The sequence below is a fragment of the Lactuca serriola genome, chromosome 8 (genome assembly GCF_051521515.1).
Source record: "Lactuca serriola cultivar US96UC23 chromosome 8, Lser_US96UC23_V15, whole genome shotgun sequence".
Taxonomy (NCBI): domain Eukaryota; kingdom Viridiplantae; phylum Streptophyta; class Magnoliopsida; order Asterales; family Asteraceae; genus Lactuca; species Lactuca serriola.
Window position 1 is genome coordinate 148,714,473 of NC_136415.1, and position 21,471 is coordinate 148,735,943.

At 34.3% G+C, this 21,471-nt stretch overlaps 1 protein-coding gene across 1 annotated transcript; it reads left to right on the top strand.

Annotated features, from left to right (window-relative positions):
- Positions 1–7,281: 7,281 nt before the first annotated feature.
- Positions 7,282–8,906, top strand: LOC145071164 (putative xyloglucan endotransglucosylase/hydrolase protein 26). The gene is made up of 4 exons (XM_079018079.1): positions 7,282–7,534; positions 7,628–7,728; positions 7,990–8,183; positions 8,277–8,906. Exons 1-4 carry the CDS (start codon positions 7,282–7,284, stop codon positions 8,683–8,685), a joined length of 957 nt encoding a protein of 318 aa, XP_078874205.1. The 3' UTR covers positions 8,686–8,906.
- Positions 8,907–21,471: the final 12,565 nt, after the last annotated feature.

The following is a 21,471-nucleotide window of genomic DNA, read 5'->3' on the forward strand; positions in this document are numbered from 1 at the left end:
TTCCTACCCTTGAGGATAAACATTTCCGTTTAGAGGAAATAAAATTGATGAACAAATTGAAGGATATGCAATGAATCGAGGATGTGGTGGTTTGATCAGATGTGAGGTATGAGTAGTCCGATAGTGTGAGATAAATTTGTCCATTGGTGTTGAGTGGTGCGGTGGGTGGCTGTGTTGATGCACCATGAAGGGAGATGGGAGGAAAATGTGGAGGTAATCGCTTTAAGCAGAGAAATAGAAGGAGAGAGACCGAGAGAGAACCATCCATGGCACATCCAAAAAAAGAAAGCAACGATTCTTAATTTTTTGGAATTGTTTGTGGTGGTGGTGATAATGGCAGATTTCAGGTCCTGGTTGTTGGTTTTTTTTGGTGGTTTAGAGGGGGGCGGCAACTGGATCTTGAACTTGTTCGTCGGAGGTAGATTACCATATGAGATGGTGGTGTGTGGTGTGAAGGTTGCCCATTAGGGAAGATAGAAGGAGGATAGTGGTGGTGGTTTCCTTAACTGCTGACATATATGGTTTTGATAAGGTATAATATTTCATAAGAGCTTGTACGACTTAAAATTCAGCATTTGACCAAATATGTTTTATAAGGTATAATATAATATAATATAATATTATATATATATATATATACACACATATATATATATATATATAGGGTTAGGTTATTTGTTTATAGTAACTACTGTGTGCTAGAATGCACAGATCTGTACCATTTGATGGAATATAATCAAAGGTCATGATCTGAGGGTCTATGATAGTAGAATAGGATAACATGTACCATATAATCACACAAATATCAGCATAAGGGCAATTTAGTCAATTAAAATATTAAAAATATAAATTTTCATATTTTTAGGGATAATTAACTCCTTTATTTTTAAAAATCTAAATATTTTAAATTAATTTAAAATTAAAAATCCGATTTTATTCTGTTAGAATGATAGAATGTTAACCATATATTAGTAAATATATTTTTCGATTATATTTTGTCAGAATGACAGAATGCCAACCATAAACTAGTAAATACATTCTGAAAAGAATACACAAAATCAATTTTTGAACTAATAATATACCAAATAATTACATTGTATGATTGTGATTCACTGAATAATAACAACATTCTGAAAGAAAAAAGAAAAAAACCATCAAAATCTAACAAAAACACTAATCTATTCTGAGAGAACAACACTTTATACATTGTAGCATAACACATTCTGGTATAATACACTCTCGTTCTCTATGTTTTCTTCCTTCTCCACACCAAAGTTAGCCTCTTCAAAACCTAAATCCACAAAGAAAACATAATCTAGCTTCAAAAATTAAAAAATTCAATGCATTCTAAGAGAATAAAAACTATAAATTCTGACAGAGTGTATTAAAGACTATAAAGTTTGACATAATATAGTAAAAAATAAAAACAATAAATTCTGCCAGAATGCAGTAGAGACTATAAAGTCAACCATAAAACATCACAAATTCATTACCAGTTAAACAAATATACTTGTTGCTAACAATTATTCTCAAACATTCTAACAGAATACATTTATATAAATAAATTCTAATAAAATACATTACAGGATTCAAGAGCTGTGATTGAATACAAAATTCAAGAGATGTTATTGAATCATCAACACACATCTACATTCATTCCTAATCATGAATTCAAGAAACAAACACACATTTACAATATCGATTTAGAAATATGAACACCAATTTTGACTTTTTCGAAACAAACTCCAACTTATGACTGTGAAGTGCAAGTTGTATCAGAATATTTCTTCAATCGAACAGAAATAGAACATTGAAGAAATCAAATTTAACAAGATGATGAACACAATCTCGATCTTAAATAAAAATCGAGATAAAGTCTGGACAACTTGATAAAATTAATTTGATTTTGTCGATCATAGATGTCGATACTTATCGAATCAATTTTATCACAAGAAACTGGATCGTTGAGGTAGAAATACTAAACTGATTATCCGATGACATCGCTAATGGCCCTCCTATCTTTGACGATTTCGACGTCCTTGTTCGTCCTTTTCCCTCTCTTTGAATGTTTCAGTGTTTCTTTGGATTCATTGATCTAATTTCTGGTTTTGAATAGGAAATGGAGGAGCGAGAGAAAGTGGTGAAGCATAATAGGGATGTATATACCAGTAGCCGTAGGATCAGATTACCTCGATTCTGGCAGGAAGCGTTTGTGGCTGCTTACGAGGATTTAACAATCTCTATTTGGGTTTCAGTATTTCTACCTGTTGACGAGTCTTGATCTGATTTAATGGTGCTGATGTAGACACGCCGATCTTTGCTGATCGGCTGAAGCCATTAGTGGCCGATTTGAGTTCGGGGAAAGTGAAGACTCGATGATATAAGACAAGATGCAAGAGAGACTAGGTCAAAAATATTGATTGTATTTCCTTAATTGTAAGATTTCAATTAAATGATTCCTTAATTAAAAAGTACAAAAGGTCTAAAATACCCTTAAATGATTTATTTAATTGTTTTTTATTTCTTGAATTCTCATTGGTGCATTTAGGAACACAATAGTTGCTACAAACATTTGAACCTAGCTCTCTCTCTCTCTCTCTCTCTATATATATATATATATATATATATATATATATATATATATATATATATATATATATGGAGATTCATTTGAGACCATGTTAATTTTATAAGACATCGGGAGGCGATCCTAATCATTCATCTTAGAGATAAAAATAAATAAAATAAAAAAAAGAAGTTGTAAAATGCAAAAATAAAAGGAAAAATCCAAAAGTATTTTTTTTTAAATATTATTTTCGTTATTTAATTTATCTAAAAGAAAATTTTTTTTTAAAATTAAAAAAAAAATACAGTTTTTTTAAATATATTTCAAATATTCTAATAGAATATTACACTCTAAATAATTAAATCGAAATTTTAAAATGTTAGAATATTCTAATATTCTACTAAAATTGGTAGATATGTTATATATTTTCTAATATTATATTACAATTGTTAGATTTATTATAATATTCTAATATTCTCTTAGAATTTTTTTCATATTTATAATTTAATATTCTACTAGAATATTCTAACTTTCTAAAAATTTGAATATTTACAATATAATATTTTATTAGAATATTTCATGTATATTTTGAAAAAAAACAGTAGTTTATTTATTTATTTATTTTTATTTTTTTTAGATAATGTAAATGACGAAAATAATATATATATTTTTTTAAAATCAAAAAATTTCATTTATTTTGTATTTTAAAAATATTTTTTTATCTCTAATGGTTAGGATTGTGTTTCATGTCTTATAAAATATGATTGTGTTTCATGTCTTATAAAATATTTTTTTATCTCTAATGGTTAGGATTGTGTTTCATGTCTTATAAAATATGATGGTCTCGTATATACATCTCAATGTCTTAAATACAAATGATAAATCTTGGTGTAGAACAAAATATAAAATCTCTTAAAAATTTGTCTTAAAAGACAACTTATAAAACACATGGTAGAAATGGCCAATGTTTTACCAAATACGACACACAAAGTACTACAACATATGTGTTTGATAAAACGATTCACTGAACATCACTTGGATAGCCATATATTACAATCTATACATCCATTTTCTCATCCAATGGTCTAGCTTCACATATTCAATAATATAGCTCCTGATTTGATTTCATCATATCACAATTCAATCGCACATTCACATGAATTGCAAGTGAATTAAATTTTTTTAATCCAATGGATGAAATTTCCCTAACAACAAACAATATAATCAACGATGGACAATAGACAAACCCACTTTCTTGGTATCCACAAACTGTCATCTTTATATTTCCTTTCATATCTAACATTAATTTCTTTAAAGGTATGGGGTGGTTTATTTGAATTTCAGTCAAATAAACCATAGCATTGTATAAAGATACTTGGAATCCAATCTATTTTGCTTCGGGTCAAGCAAAGCGAGTGAGCATGTTGCACATATACTCAAGTTATATGGTTGAAATCTGTTTTGGCTTTTGATGGCTAAGTTTTTGTTTTTCTTATTTCAGACGATCAAGCAAAGCGAGTGAGAATGTTTTTAGTGTTTGAATCGTAATAAAAGGCTCGTCCTTTTAATCATATTTTATGGAACTGAATGTTGGTTTGTATGTTACTCATGCTTATGGTTCCATTTATGGGTGTCCTCTATGTGTTTTTTCGTTTATTTGTTTGTTTGTTTCAAGAAGGCATTGACAAATGACAATCGTCATAGATAGAAATTACTCTTTTTGAAGGTGTTGACGTGTTTGGCAGTTAAGCCTAGAGAAAGTTGATTAGCTGATTTACACAATCTAATCCATTGTCTTTTGTTGGTTGGGTTTCACAATCTTGTGGAAAAATTGATCGAAGCATGATAAATCTATAAACTTTTTTAATAGAGAAAGGCACCCTTCACCTTTTAGCTTGATCACCTTTTAGCTGCAAGAATAAACAACCATGTATTTTGATAATCTTACACAATATGAACTTCAAAGTATGCATGATTTTCTTAGACTTACAACTGCGGTAAACATTGATTTGTTTTTCTATGGATTTTTTATTTTCTTAGGCTTCTAAGTAAGGTAAACTTTGAGTTATTTTTCTATGACAGGTTGTTTTTTGATATGATATCTATCCTAATAAATAAGAATAATTTTGCCACATGTCCTCCTCTCATTCAATTTATCACATGTCATTTTGTCATAATTTAGAGATATATTTATTTTCCACTTGTCATTTATTTCATTTTCCATTTCTAATATATTATTAATTAGTTTGTATAAATTAAACCTATCATAATGATATTAATTTTAAATTTTAAATTTCAATTTTAATTTTAAATAAATTTACAGTTTAAACCTTTGTGTTTAACATTTTGTTATAATTAACCTGTTTAGTATACAAGTCTGATAACTAAACAATAATTTTAATTTATTTATTTTTTGCATGTTTTTTTTCTCATAATTTTTATTTATTTCAAATTTCAAATTCAAATAAACTTCTCATTTAATCGTTTTTATTTAACATTTTGTTTTAATCAATTCGTATAATATACGGGTCTCACAACTAGTATATAATATACAATGTTTAATGTGTATATGTTTGTGGTTGATACACGGCAACTATTTGAGAAATGCCTACATGAAACTACTGATATGATCTATATATTGGGGATAATTGGTAACTTGTATTCTTATTTATATTGGTTATTTTAGTATTAAATATTAATTTTGTATTTCCATGTGAATGTATCTCATATGCACTTAAAATTTCCATCACATGTTCTCTAAATTTAAAATAAAATTAATTTACATTTTTAGTATAGAAGTGCTATCAATTAGTAAATATTATTTAAAAGTTCGTCCAATTTTCCACCACATGTTTTCTAAATTTAAAATAATTAAAACTAAATTTAATTCACATATTTCTATAGAAGTGCTATCAATTAGTAAATATTATTTAAAAGTCCGATGAACCTGATCGTTAACTTGATTAACTTGAATAAGACAATTATGATTGGGTTTAATGGGATAAAATCGAACCCTAAACATAATTAAGGTAAGGTATTGGGTTTAATTCCTAGCTTTCATTTGGGTTTCGCTTAACCAGAAGCACCCGTTTATGATTTATAATGCTTTACAATTGATAATGTGCAACCGTTTTAAAACCATTGGATAACAAGCCTTTCGACATGTACAATACAATCATTTTAAGCGTATCAATTATTCACGTAACTTTAACTCGCGTTCAAGCTCACATAATTAGAATCATAATACAATTACAAACAATTTGTATACGTCTCCTTTTTCAAAAACTCCCATCTTGCTTGTATTGCTAATGTACCTCCCATGCATGATAAACAAACTCAACAAACTGATTTTTTTTTACACTTTATACTTTACGCCCCCATACTTAAGTTATTTTCTAAAATGGCACAACATTATTGTCTTTTAGATTTCAACTCAGCCAACCCGACCCGACTACCCTTTACTTTTCTAAGATAACCAGGTAAAAATAGTTTAATAGTAAAAAAAAAGGTTAACCGTTCAGTTAACTGGTGTTTTGTGCTTTTGTATAAATAAAATTAAATTTGAGAATTTTTCAAACACTATATCAATATATTGGGACTTTATTGTAAATTTTTTATTTAAATTACTTGAAATTTCTTACCTAATTGCAGCAAAAAAAAAACATATTCCGGAAACAAACTAATCACAAAAACAATAATTATTAGCCGCCGCAACGTGAAATAAAAATCAAAGCAATAAATGAACCACATGGCACAAAAATATCCGACAAAAGGCTGAAATGAACTATCGGAAATGAAAAAGAAACTAATCGTCGCATGAAAACTATCCACCAAAAGTAACTATCTGGCATCGCGCGGGTATCCTACTAATGTGTATATATATATATATATATATATATATATATATATATGACATGTTTTTAACCTACAAGTATATTAGAATTTGAAGAAAAACAACCTCCTATAACAACCAATTATATTGGTAGGTGTCTTGACTCTTGAGGGTAGCACGTCTAGCTATCCACCAAGGAATACTAGAAACCTTTTCCCCCTAACAGCTGTGTAATTATAAAGTTCATATCTTTAGTCCTATGCACGTTGATTTCCCCTGAAACCAGAACCCCCTCCCCACAAGTGTTTTTTTTTTTTTTTTTTTTTTGGTAGCAATCACACTCTCTAAAATGCAGCATCGCATCAAGTATAATAGCAAAAATATATTTATTTAATCTACAACATAAATGATCAAAATGTTGCTGAAAATTGACACGGCCTTAGATATTTAATCACATAAGAACCTTATATGTTATGAATATGATTCGGTTCACTTTTTATTTTCGGTTTAAAATAAAACCGAACCCAACTCTAAAATTTCGTTTTTTTTTTCAAAACTAACAGTCTGAATGGCTCATTTTTTTGTTACATTTTTTTTGTTTCAATTTTGTTTTTTACTGCATGCCAGTGTTACGCCCATTAGATGCACCGAAACGGGACTTATTATATGTAGGAAAATTGTTTCCAAAACAATTCGTCATTTAAGATAATATAAATTTCATTTTCAAAGATGAGAGAAAAAATTAGTTATTAATGCCTCTAATGAATGTCAAATACATGACAAGGTCAAGAAATTCGAAATGTCTTTTAAAAACAAATAATGGGCAAGAGTCAACATGGAAAGAAAATGCTAAACAAAGGCTATATATAAGATGTGGAAAACAATGAAAAGAGCATCCTCAGTGCAAACTACTCATAAAAAAAAAAAAAGCAAATTAAGAAGAATACTTTCTGAATCTCTTAAGATGAGAAGCTTCCATGGTTTGGTTGCAGTTGCATTTATCTCAGTAATCGCCTTCCAATCATGTGTTGTCCATGGAAACTTTTACAGGGATGTGTACTTCAACTGGGGTGCCAAGCATTCATACATTTATGGCAATGGTGATAATCTTAATCTGCTTCTTGATAAAAGTGCAGGTATAGATTCTAACTTTTATTTAACTTTCAAAAGTCAAACATGGATTATAACTTTGATGCAGCATCATGTTAACAATGAGTAATGATCTACAGGATCTGGTATTCAATCATACAACTCATTCCTTTTTGGAAGCATTGAAATGCTAATTAAGTTGGTTCCAGGGAACTCTGCAGGAACTGTCACTGCATATTATGTAAGTGCAATACATCTCCTACACACAGTCTCTTCTATGTATATATATACGATGGAGTTTCCTCTCTCCTTAATTAAGGGCTCTTTCGACTACAAAATTTTCAAGTCCACCTATCTAACATGGTAAAAATCTGGAGTGTATCATCTCAGGAGTTCAATATACGTGTTAGAGTCCCACATTAGCTATAGACATAATGGTCTCATGTGAATCCTTCTCAAGCTGAAAACGGATAGCTAACACTTTTATGTGAAATCATTTCAGCTTTCCTCTACTGGAAACTATCATGATGAGATCGATTTTGAGTTCTTAGGAAACTCATCAGGACAACCTTACACCATGCACACAAACATCTTTACCCAAGGAAAAGGCAATAGAGAACAACAGTTTAAATTATGGTTCGACCCAACTGCTGATTACCACAATTACACCATTCACTGGAACCCAACCGCTGTTGTGTAAGTTTAACACATTTTCTACTCAAAGAACATTAAATGTTTAGTTTAAAGATTAACAGTTACTAAAAGGTTAGATTATGGAAATGAATGCAGGTGGTTTGTTGATAGTATACCGATTAGGGTTTTCAGAAACTACAAAAGTGAAGGAATTGGGTTCCCAAACCAACAAGGGATGCAGGTGTATTCGAGTTTGTGGAATGCTGATAACTGGGCAACGAGAGGTGGATTAGTCAAAATTGACTGGAGTTGTGCACCTTTCATGGCTGGTTTGAAGAAATTCAATGCAAGAGCTTGTAAATGGGAGGGACCTCTGAGCATTATCAAGTGTGCAGTTCCTACTCCGTTTAACTGGTGGACATCACGTGTTTACAAGCAATTGAATTGGGATCAGTTGGGGAAGATGAAGTGGGTTCAAGATAATTACATGATCTATAACTACTGCACAGATTACAAACGATTTGGTGGAAAGATGGCTCCTGAATGCTACAAGCCACAATACTAATCAAAACATGATACACTTAATTCCACAGTTACACCATATTCGTTTTCCAACGAGGTCAAAACTGGGTTTTTCCTTTCGTATTTGTTTTATTACTTTTGTTTTCCATTCTAATGTGTCTATTCTGAAAACTTGTCAAAGAGAGCCATTTTCCGTCGGTAATTGCCAAAGGAATTCCGACAGTCTGATTTTTCCAATAATGATTTTTTGATTGATTTTTCTGATTTGCGACGGATTATGAACGGAACTTGTTCGTGACGGATTGCCAAACCGAATTATTGCTTAATTTAGTGACGTAAACATCAGTAGTCTGTTAGTAAAATGTCAATTTAATAGATAAATAAAAACTGAAAAAAAAAAGTCAAAAGAAATCCATTTTTTTCTGCCAAAAATGCAGAAAAATATAATAAACAAGAATTGTAGTTTTACAATTTTAACTACAAATATAATAAGTTTAATCCTAAAAATGTCTAATACATATTTCGTAGTTCGTACACATAATCAAACATAAGCCTTTAAAGTTTATTCATGTGTGCTTGAAGGTTTTCTTTTATAACATTTTCAACATAATTTTTCATTTTCAAATAGAATATAATATCAAAATGGGTTTCCAAAAGTAATGTAAAGACCTCTTTTGTTCAATCATTGTAAAACATAGCTACAAAGTAGTATCATAAAATCAGCGGAAGCATCATTCGTAAAACAATAGCAATCTGTGTGCGGTCAAGTTGGGTCATTCCTTTCGACAGCATACAAACAATGGCTCACTGGACTCACGACATCTCGTCGTTCCATTGTCAACACGGGTCTATAGGCCCACATCCTTTCTCCGTTCCATCATCAACTCCTCATACAACCATATGCATGAATCATATAACAAACAACAAATCATACAGAAGACTATACAGGTCTACTTATACAACCCTACCCTAACAATCCTTATATCCTTTCTGATGCAATTCTGCTTATCAACCAGGCACAGAAAAAAGAATAAAGAAAATGGAACTGGAATCTCGTTATTTCATAATATTCTAAAACCCAAAAAAAAACCCCCTACAAGTGCAGCGATTATGCATTATTAATACTAGATCCGATTCCTTAGAAAAAAGGAACTGAACAAACAACAAACACTAACTAATAGGGATTAACTTGAACAAAGAGATAAACTAAAAAAAAAGATAAACTTTGAGAGATTCCAGCTTGGATTAGGCTAAGGCCCCTTTCAGCCATTATTATCCGGATCCTGATTTGACCCACCACCATTCAAATATCCAGACCCACCTGCATCATCCTCCCCCTCTTCGAAAGGACTCGTCCTCGAGTCCAACGGATCATCGACCTCTGGTAAAAACGGGGACAAATCAGACACGTTGAAAGTGGCCGAAACATTATAGTGCCCTGGAAGATCAATTTTATAAGCATTGTCATTGATCCTCTTTAAAACCCGGAATAGACCATCAGCTCGAGGTTTTAATTTTCCCCCACGACGACCCGGGAAGCGCTCTTTACTGAGATGCACCCACACCAAATCTCCTTCTTGGAAAACCACATGCTTTCTTTTTAAATTTGCCCGCCTCTGGTACACGATATTATTGTTTGTGATTTGCTCCTTCACCTGTTTATGGATCTCTTTGATTTGGGCTACTCGATTAGCTCCCTTAGCACTAAAATATTCAGTAGCTGGAGATGGCGCCAAGTCCAGTGGGGTAAAGGGGTTCCGGCCATAGACAACAAGAAATGGACTCATACCGGTAGACCTATGGGTGGATCGGTTATAAGCAAATTCTGCCTGGGGAAGAACCAAATCCCACTGTTTTGGGTTAGACCCCACGAGACTCCGTAAGAGATTTCCCAAACTTCGGTTCGTGACTTCCGTCTGCCCATCACTTTGGGGATGGTGGGCACTACTGAAATTAAGCCGAGAACCCAAGCGTTTCCACAATGTCCTCCAGAAATGACCCACATATTTCACATCTCGATCGGAAGTCAGCGTTTTTGGTACGCCGTGAAGTCGCACTATTTCTGCAAAATACAATCGCGCAATTTGACTAGCATCATAAGTTTTTGCACAAGGCACAAAGTGACTCATCTTTGAAAATCGATCCACGACTACCATAACTGAATCCTTCTGCCTCTGAGTGCGGGGAAGACCTACCACAAAGTCGATACTAACATCTTCCCACGGGCCATCCGACACCGGTAATGGTGTATACAAGCCGGCATTGGAACGATGTGTCTTCGCAACATGACACACCCGGCAGCGATCGACTATCCTTGTGACTGAGGTCCCCATCTTGGGCCAATAAAACCTTTCCTTGATCCATTGTAGCGTTTTGTCCCTACCAAAATGTCCCGCCAGAGCTCCTTGATGGCCTTCCAAAACAATAGCATCCCGTAACGAACACTGAGGCACACATAGTCGAATGCCCCTAAACAAGAAGCCATCATGCAACGAGTATCCATGGGTCGGACCAGTCCGACAACTTTCCCAGATGCTCGCAAAGTCTGGGTCATCAGCATAAAGAGTTGAGAAACACTCAAATGCATCAACATGAACTTTAAGTGAGGTGAGCAACCCTCGTCGTCTGCTAAGAGCATCAGCCACAGCATTGGTGACCCTTGATTTGTGTTTAATGACAAAAGAGAAGTCTTGGAGTAATTTGACCCACTTAGCATGGCGTGGATTAAGCTTATGTTGTCCCTGAATAAAACGTAATGCTTGATGATCAGAGAACAGGATGAATTTTGTATGCAAAAGGTAGTGTCTCCAAAACTCTAAGCTTCTAATAATAGCATAAAATTCTTTATCATAGGTACTGTATTTCACTTTTGCATCACACAGTTTCTCACTAAAGAATGCTATAGGCCGCCCTTCTTGACTCAATACGCCCCCAATCCCAAACATAGAAGCATTACACTCGACTTGGAACGTTTTCTGGAAGTCGGGTAAAGCTAGAATGGGAGCGCTGGTGATACTTTGCTTCAGCTCCTAAAAGGCGATTGTGGCTGCGGGAGTCCACTGGAAGATTTTTCCTTTTAGGAACTCAGTTATGGGGGCTGCAATAGTGTTGAAATTACGGATAAACCGACGATAGAATGATGCCAACCCAAGGAAGCTCCTGACTTCATGGACCGTGGCGGGTATGGGCCAAGACACAACAGCAGCTATTTTCGAGTCATCCATCCTTATACCCCCTCCTGAGATGAGATATCCCAGGAATAAGACTTCATGCGCCAAGAAACAACACTTCTCTTCATTGGCATATAATTTTTGTTCCCTCAAAATACTGAATACTTGTTTGAGGTGGTCCAGATGTTGCTGTACATTTTGACTATATACCAGGATATCGTCAAAATAGACAACCACACAACACCCAATGAGGGGTTTAAAGATATGGTTCATAAGCCTCATAAACGTACTTGGCGCATTTGACAGACCAAAAGGCATGACCATCCATTCGTAGAGACCATCCCGTGTTTTAAATGTCGTTTTCCACTCGTCTCCGAGCCTCATTCTGATTTGGTGGTAGCCACTACGCAAGTCGATCTTAGTAAAAATGGTCGCGCCATGTAACTGATCGAGAAGGTCATCAAGACGAGGGATTGGGAACCGGTATTTGATAGTGATCTTGTTCACAGCACGACTATCGATACACATTCGATACGTCCCATTTGCTTTAGGAACAAGGAGAGCGGGTACGGCGCACGGGCTCATACTTTCCCTAATTAGGCCCTTGTCCAGCAATTCAGTAACTTGCCTTTGAAGTTCTTTGTACTCGGTGGGGTTCATTCGGTATGCAGGTTTGTTAGGGATACTTGCACCGGGTATAAAATCAATACAATGCTGGATTTCGCGTGCCAACGGAAGACCCTCCGGAATATCTGTGGGTAACACATCTTGAAATTCAGTGAGAAGGGGTAAGACTTCTGGTGGTTTTGTTGCTGGGGACGTATTGGGTTCAACCATCAGCAGAGCAAACATGATATCGGGTTTAGTGTCCCGTGTAAAATCCATAAAGGCTGATCTAGTGAGAATCAAAGCCTCTGTTTCCGACCTGCGCATATCAAGGGGAACTAATTGTATCTTAATACCTTCCTTCTTGAAAGTATGTGTGTTCAGGTACCCATCATGTATCACTCTCCGATCAAATTGCCATGGGCGACCCAGCAATACATGGAAAGCATCCATGGGAATAACCTCACACCATACTTCATCCGCATATCTCATCCCAATACTGAACTGCACCAGACATTTGTGCTTCACCTTCACAACATTCCCTCTTTTCAGCCACGTTAGCTGATAGGGATCGGGATGATCCACCACTTTGAGCCCTAATTTATCCACCATTATTTGGGCAACCATATTTTCACAGCTTCCTCCATCAATAATGACTGTGTAGACCTTACCATTCACGGTGCACCTGGTACGAAAGATATTATTCCGGAGCCACCTATTGTCGTTGACGGGAGGTGATGGGGACGGATCGGAGGTTGCGCTCAAAGCACGCTGTGTAAGGAGGGACTCGCCCTTGTCGGGGTAAATAATTTCAGCGCCGCCGTCTTCCTATTCGCCGCCATCGGAATTGTAGACTGGAGCTGGGGGTGGATCCTCGGCAAGAGTGACGAGATGGGTATTGGGACAATCGCGAGCAAAGTGCCCTAATCCGGAGCATTTGAAACATCATGGAGGATTTCGGGTCGGGGCGGCGGTTGTAGTATGAGAGTTGTTGTCAATTCATGTAGAATGGGCTCGGGTAGCTTGGGTTCCTCCCGTGAGAGGTCTTGTGGGCGCAGTTCTCTGAAAAGTAGGTCTAACCACCATCGTTTTGGCTTTGGACTTTAGTTGCCTCTCAACTTTGAGAGCTAATTGAAACACTTCGTTGAAAGTGTAGTAAGGTTGCAACTGTACGACGTCGGCGATTTCGGGTCTCAACGCTCCAAAAAATCTAGCGATGATTTGTTCTTCTTCCTCTTCTACACCACACCGAATTCGTAACCTATCAAATTCGCTTATGATTTCTTCCACTGTTGACGATTCCTGCGTGATGTTGTGATAATCCAAAAATGCTTCCTGGCGAAAATTGGGCGGCAAGAACCTTTCTCGCAAAAGTTTTTTTCATTTTCAGCCACGTCATGACCTTCGATTTGCCTTCCCAACGTCGTTTGGTCTTTACAGTCTCCCACCACATCAACGCATATTTACGAAGCTTCAGGGCCACGAATTTGACCTTATAGTTCTCCGCGATGTCCCGCAGCTCGAATACACGCTCTATTGTTTGGAGCCAGTCAAGGAATGCGTCAGGATCGGACCTGCCATCGAACTCAGGTACGTCGATTTTGATTCCCAAATGCCGTAACGGATCGGATCTCTGTTCTCTCCGTTCGAACGGGTTTCCCTCTGTTGCAAAAAGGTTGTACGCTGGGTCCCCATCATCCCAGATGCGAGGGTCAATGTTCGTCCCTTCCTCTGCTCGTTCTTCTTGTTGCACCTCTAGGTCCCGGACCCGTTGTCACAACCTTGCTATTTCTTCCACATCTCGTGGGTCACGATGACGGTCCTCGTTGCCTCTGCCGGCGAATCGACGTGGATTCCTCTGCCCTCGTTCACCCCGATCTTCCATATTCAAATCTTCCTTGAGCTCTGATACCAAACTGATGCAATTCTGCTTATCAATCAGACACAGAAAAAGGAATAAAGAAAATGGAACTGGAATCTCGTTATTTCATAATATTCTAAAACCCAAAAAAAAAAACCCTACAAGTGCAGCGATTCTGCATTATTAATACTAGATCCGATTCCTCAGAAAAAAGGAACTGAACAAACAACAAACACTAACTAATAGGGATTAACTTGAACAAAGAGATAAACTAAAAAAAGATAAACTTTGAGAGATTCCAGCTTGGATTAGGCTAAGGCCCCTTTCAGCCATTATTATCCGGATCCTGATTTGACCCACCACCATTCAAATATCCAGACCCACCTGCATCACTTTCATACAAGGATATACATTGCAATACAAAGTATAGTGACATAATTCACCTAAGACGAAAGTTGAGGAATCACAGCTACACGCGCACACTCGCAGGAAATCAATCTCACGAACCTCCTAGATCATCATTACGCATAAATTAGTGACACAAACCAACAAAGGCTCAATCCTTTTATCCAAACCCTAAATTTACCCAAGTTTGACCAAAAGTCAATAGTCTCACACTACAAGTGGTGTAGCTTCAACCTACACAAGGCGCAGCACTACAAGACAAAAACAGGCATGTGGACACCCACCCTATGCATAGTGTATAGCTTCAACATACGTGTAGCGTAGAGCAACCATATTCAAAATCTCATTAAGTCCTTAATCTAGTAAACCAATGGCTTAAAGTTCCAAACCTCAATCATTTAAGTGTCCTAATGGATAATGTTTCCAAATTTATATAGATCAATACAATCCCAATCTAAAACCCTAACTTAAAAGTGTCCCAAAATGGTCAAGATCTTGTGCATGGCCTAAAAGGAGTCCATTAAGATGCCCTTTTCTATTCTTAAATGAACAGAAAACAACCCATCCAATCTAAGGTTCTAGAGTTGCTCAAACTCCAAGAACATCAAGTATAAAGGACCAGAAGTGACCAAAAACCCAACCAAAGTCTAGACCTATGCATGGATTTAAATAAAGCAGAGAACTTTATAAATTACAAAGGTCCTGAAGCACAAGGAAATGTTGGATATTTAATGAATCAAACTTGTAAGCATCACCAAGGTCATTATTCTTCTTCAAGTAACACAAATATAGGGTTTTAACACTCAAAATTCATGAACACAATAGAGGGAGGCTAGGGTTTCATTTTCAGAGGGTGAAGGCTAAGAATGGCACTAAACCCTGGAAGTTAAGGTCATTAAATAGGCCCCAAATCCCAAAATTAAGATTTCTTAAAAACAGCGGCTATACGTGACATAGCTAAACCTACACAAAACGTAGACCTTCGCGCTGTATAGATTAACCTATGCGTAACATAGACCCAAAATTGAATATCCACATTTACCACAAGGAACAAACCGGGAAACAGGTGTTATATCTCTTGTTTCACATCTTCTCATTTTTTTTCGTTTTGCTCCCCTTTACCCTAGTTAACTAATTTGCAGGTTGCTCCGGTTTGGGAAGGCGGATCAGATTTATGATTCCCTAAAGTGGTAATATCGGGTACAAAGGGGGTAAGTTCATTTTGGTACGAACCGGTATGATGTACTGTATAGTATGGTTCAGTGTACCCAATTAAAACATGTATTCAAAAACATTTAGTCTTCAGATTTTATAAACCAATGTTCAAAATACAAATAAATTATGTTTAACTTTAAAACCATGAACAATGTCATTTTACTCTTAAAATATGAAACAACAACGGTGCAGGAGCAAACATCACAAGAACATTGTAAAGTACCAAAATAGTGACATTTTTTCTAATTTACCACCTACATTTTCCCTTTCTCGTAGTCAATGCTTCGTTATCTGGATTCTACCAAACCATTTCCTCTAATTGAGCAGTTAAACCTTCTATACATGTACTTTTTGGATTCATGGCCAACTTCTTGTAGATTTCAGATTTATAAGAACCAAGTAAATGGGATTGAAGTCTAATGTTGGAGTGAATAAAGATAAGTTTATCTTCTCTCTTTCCATTTAAACGATTCCACTTGACACTATAGATATAGGAGTATGTACTCTAATTTCTCTCTCCCGAAGAGCTACTAGTCGGTTGGGAGAGTACTTTATGCTACTTCTGCCAATTCAGGAGTCTACGATCCATATGTAGCCCACCAATCATTTTTCTCCATTGTCACAGCATTCGCTTGCGTTTTGTTTGTAGAACAAATTCATTTCTTCATATGAAATGTGGCAAATTGTTCTCATAACATGCTTTCTTCTTTATTTTCCGCAATCCTATGAAACATTGACTACAATCTCTTTGTGTTGGTTATGAGCTTTTCTTTCCATGTCACCGTGTTCCAACTTCTCTAGATAATGTTTATAATAAAATTTAGGACATAAAGAAACTCCAAACAATAAAGTGGGATTGTCATTCTTTCCCATCGAGCCACAACAATATATTCAACTTGAGTATTTGTTTTCCCACATAATTAACATCTTTGATTTAACTTAATATGTTTTTATTATTTCATAGATTTCTCCCATTTTTGGGACCTTCACCACCACAAAAATTAATTCGCAAAAATATGGGTTTTGTAATAGCCAAAATATTCTCACATCTTCCCAAAACTCATCATCGTTAATCATATCAATGACTTTTACCCTAACTATTTGAGTGTTTCATCCCCACTTTTAACCCATTCCTACCAAGAGTTGAGGACGATATTTGGGGAAAGTGAATCCCTACAATCCAATAACCTTCTGGAGAGTATATATAACGTGATGCAAAATTTGTCTTCACAATCTTCAATAACTATAATTTTCAGTTTTTTCTAAAAGTTGTTAAGACATGGGTGTGGGTAAGAAAATACTTGCCAATTGTCTTGCCTTTCTTATATTTTGATGTTAGACAATAAAACCTGATAGCTAAGTCTTTAAAAATCAAATTTAAAGTGTGCACATAACAAGGAGACCAAAAAATATGTTTGTATATCTTCTCGATTTCCCTCCCGGCCACTTTTTAATAAGTCGCATTGTCCGTTACAACTTGCAACATATTGCTTGTTCCAATGCTCTCAATGGACCCAAGAAGAAATTGAAAAATTACGACCCCCGTTTTGTTTTTCCCACCCCTATGAAGTCTTCTGAGTACATAAACATTTCACCACTTAAATTAACTGCAAGAACATTGATGAGTGAAACTATGTTTAACATTAGACCACTTATCCGAGACCATTAAGACTCATTTTGTGTACCATGTTTCTTTTAACCAGTGTGAACTCCTTCTAAACATCTCTAACATATTCATCAACTAATATTTTTCTCGTTTTTTCACACGATTGAGGTTTGTATCTATCTGGTGCATTCTTAGCATTCTTAACAGAGTTAAAAATTTTCCCAAAAATTGCATGTTGCATAACACATTGAAAGAAATTCCATTAGCACACAATCCTCAAATGATTTTCAAGTCTACCGCGTTTCTTTCTAATATGCCAAAATATTCTTCAATGCATTTCCCAAAAGATGCATATTTGGAGATTACTGAATTCTTCAAACACTTTGACACACCAAAATTTTCTACTTCTTTTACCTTCTTCGAAATCCTTTGACGCTACTCTTGATCTCTTACCATGGCTAAACATCTTCTAACTTTGGCTTTTTTCTCACATCAACTCCAAAAAAAAGGTATATGAATTCTGGTATAAGATCTCGTAAACTTCCCTTTATAGTGATTGCAAATCCACTGTTTAAAACCACTTGAATTCTTGTTGTTTCCTGCACCAAGGAAAGTTATTTCATCCAAGAGCGGCTTAGTTTCATATTTCTCTTCAGTTGGTTTTTCTTCTTAACTTTCGCTTGTTGTTGATGTTTGTTGTACATAATCATCAACGTCAATGTAACCTTGTATCTCACTAATTACAATCCCAATGTCATCTCTTGTCGGAGTATTGTGATTTTTACAAAATGGCATCTAAGGAATTGAAGAAAAATAACACAAGTGTAGAATTGAAATTGATGAACTAATGATGAAAAATAAAACAAGTGTAGAATTGAAATTGATAAACTAATGATGAAAATCGTTATGCTCTGGTATGTATTTGTACATGATCATAGCTTTATTATGAAACTATGGAACAATGGTACACAATTCATTGTTGACATTTACCAAAAGTCACAGACAACTTTTTCCTAGAGAAAGAAAAGAATTGTGTGAATGAAACTATGCAACATGGTATGTATTCATATTAATTAACTAGGTGTCAGACCTATGTATTACATGGGTTCAATTAAAAAAAATTAAATATAAAATTTTAACAATTTGAAAAGTTTGAATTTATAAGAAAAATAAGAAATTTTTTGAATTATTAAAATTAATGAGACTTTAATGTATTGGATACATTACATATATAAACCCTTTCTAATAAATACCTTACATATTAAATGTGGAATTTTAATTTAATAAAATAAAAAATACAATAAAATGACAAGTGGAAAATAAAAAATTTAAAAATATTAGAAAATAACATGTGTCCAAATAAAGGAGAAGATGACATGTGACAAAAAAACATTCATTTATTAAGGAGTATTTAAAAAAAAAATTGACCGTTCACGGTCTAGGATTTTGATTGGTTGATTCTTCTGTTGAACTACATTATCATTGCAATGAGATGCCACAAAAAGAGAGAGGGTGTGCTAGGGCTATTAACATCATTGTGGAGGTGCCACGTCGGCTCCTCCATGACATTATTGACCCACACCGTATGGCCTTAACCGGGAAATCAGTATGTAATCATACTTGGCATCCAACATAACATCTATTGCAGCAACATTTGTACATGTGTTTGCCTAACGTTCGCATGAAATTTGTTTAATTCCAATATTATAATTATAACTATTATTAATGATATGATTATAATCAAAGGATAATAGGGTTTGCTTGTGAAGTTGACGGGGAAATTGTGATTACGATGGAAACGATCATCCCCTTTGGATGCTAAAGGGCAACACAAATATAGGTACGGTAAAGATGATGAGGGTCATTTACATCCAGGTTTGGAGGGACAATTTTGTTCGTGGGTTCCCCATCATCTTCATAAACCTTAATTTCATTGGTTCACATTATTATTATTATTATTATTAAGTTTAACAAAATTTACATAGACGTGGACACAATATTTACAAATTTTGTCCCATTGTATGACACATAGGATTACATATATGCTACACGACTGAAATCAACTCCAATAACGCGATAGAAATACTGAAATAGTTTGTTTTTCTATTTAATATATTTAAAAGATAACCATGACCACTAAGCTTTTGGTCTAGCGTTGTGGTTAAATGTCTTCCCTCCAGGAAAGGAGGCGACATTTATGGAATCTAAGAATTAATTAGAAGGGTCTTATTAAATTTTTTTGAAACAGCAAACTATCATATTTCTAATCTAATTCTAAACACTACCTATATCTCCAAATGAGACTTGAACTTATAACCTCTCACACTCATTACCGCTAGGCCAAAAGCTTTTTTGCATGTACCATAAACACCTCAAACATACCATAAACACCCTAATTAATAAAAAATTCAACAATATTTTTTTAATTGAACACCATGTTTTTTCTTGAAGTATGTATACTTCGAACCAAATAAAGGTTATCCCCTACACTAATCAAGACATTAGGCCCACTTTTGCATGTTGCTAAATTAACACTCCTTAATATTTTTATAAAAAGTCAACATATAACTATTTATAACTTATTTTTTTGAAAAACAATACAAATTCAACCAATAAAAATACCTTATAAATCAAATAGGATGTCTATATGAAAAAATAAGATGTCTTTTTAGCTAACTTAACCTTTTATTTTTCTTAAAGTCAGTATATATTTTGTCACGTTCTTTTATTTGCCATAAGGTATAATTTATCTTGTTTTTGTTATAATAAAGTGACATGTATGCATACGTTTTTATGTAATAATAATAATAATAATAATCATAAGTATTAAACAACAATAAATGATAAATGTATTAAGTATACTTTCTGAAAATTCTAGTAATATAATTAAACAAAATAAATAAAAATAATAAATATAATTTTTTATTTATTATAATAAAAATAAAATAAATAGCTTTATATAATATTAAAACTGAGGGATATAACTAGACTTTATGATGGATATAAATAGACTAGTCATTATTTAATTAGGGTGATTGTTTTTCTAGTAAAGGCTAGGAATTTGGGGTGCACTCCTAATTAGAATGTATGTGAAGTGCTGTTCTAAAGAAACTCGCTTAAAGAATAAATTGACATATATTTCATTTATGACATTGACCCTTAATATAACCATAGCATAGTTGTTTTTTAAGGCATAAGATAGTTATTAATTACTGTTCTAAAACAACATATTAACAATTCTTTCTTTTAATAAAAAGTAGGAAGTCGTTTCTTACTTTGTGACGTAATATCCTCCCATTTTGGCCTTTTATCTGATTTGATTATCCGGAATTTAGCCCAACTTTTTTCCCTTTCATCCGCTGTTTACAATTCACAGCTGGCTAATAAACGTATTGTTCTTAGTCCTATGCACGTACTTTTCTCCTCAAACTTGAGCTCCCTCCCTCTCGTATTTTTCTTTTTCTGTTCCATTTTCTTTTTGTGGTATAACAGATTTAATCAAGTAACAGATATGACATACAGAAGTCTAATATGATCCTTAACAAGTCATATAAACCAAATTATACATCAAATAAACAGAGCTCATTGACTGTTTGAATTAGATATATGTGTGTTGATACTGTTTGAAGTTTAAGACTATATATGGGGGCAAAGATCAGATTCGCATTTCAGTAACTTTATTCATGTAAAAAAAACGATTAATCTAAAAGGTAGAATTTATTTATATCCTTGTAGACATATCAGTTGTATGATTTGTAGAATCTCATTTAATGATAGTGCTTCTAAAATCAGCAATCATGTACAATCCTTAGGTAATATTAAATGAAAGACAAGGTCAAAAAAATATAAAATATCTTGAAAGAAAAAGTAATGGGGCAAGGGTCATCATGCCAGAGAATATACGTATACTAGACAAAGGCTTTATAAGATTTCAAGAATCAATTATTAAAAAGAGCATTGTCTGTG

Excerpts from the sequence above, each read along its gene's own strand:
- LOC145071164 (XM_079018079.1), top strand. The coding sequence starts at position 7,282 with ATGAAAAGAGCATCCTCAGTGCAAACTACTCATAAAAAAAAAAAAAGC. Across the intron at positions 7,729-7,989 it reads GAACTGTCACTGCATATTAT|CTTTCCTCTACTGGAAACTA; the intron begins GTAAGTGCAATA and ends AAATCATTTCAG. Across the intron at positions 8,184-8,276 it reads TGGAACCCAACCGCTGTTGT|GTGGTTTGTTGATAGTATAC; the intron begins GTAAGTTTAACA and ends AAATGAATGCAG.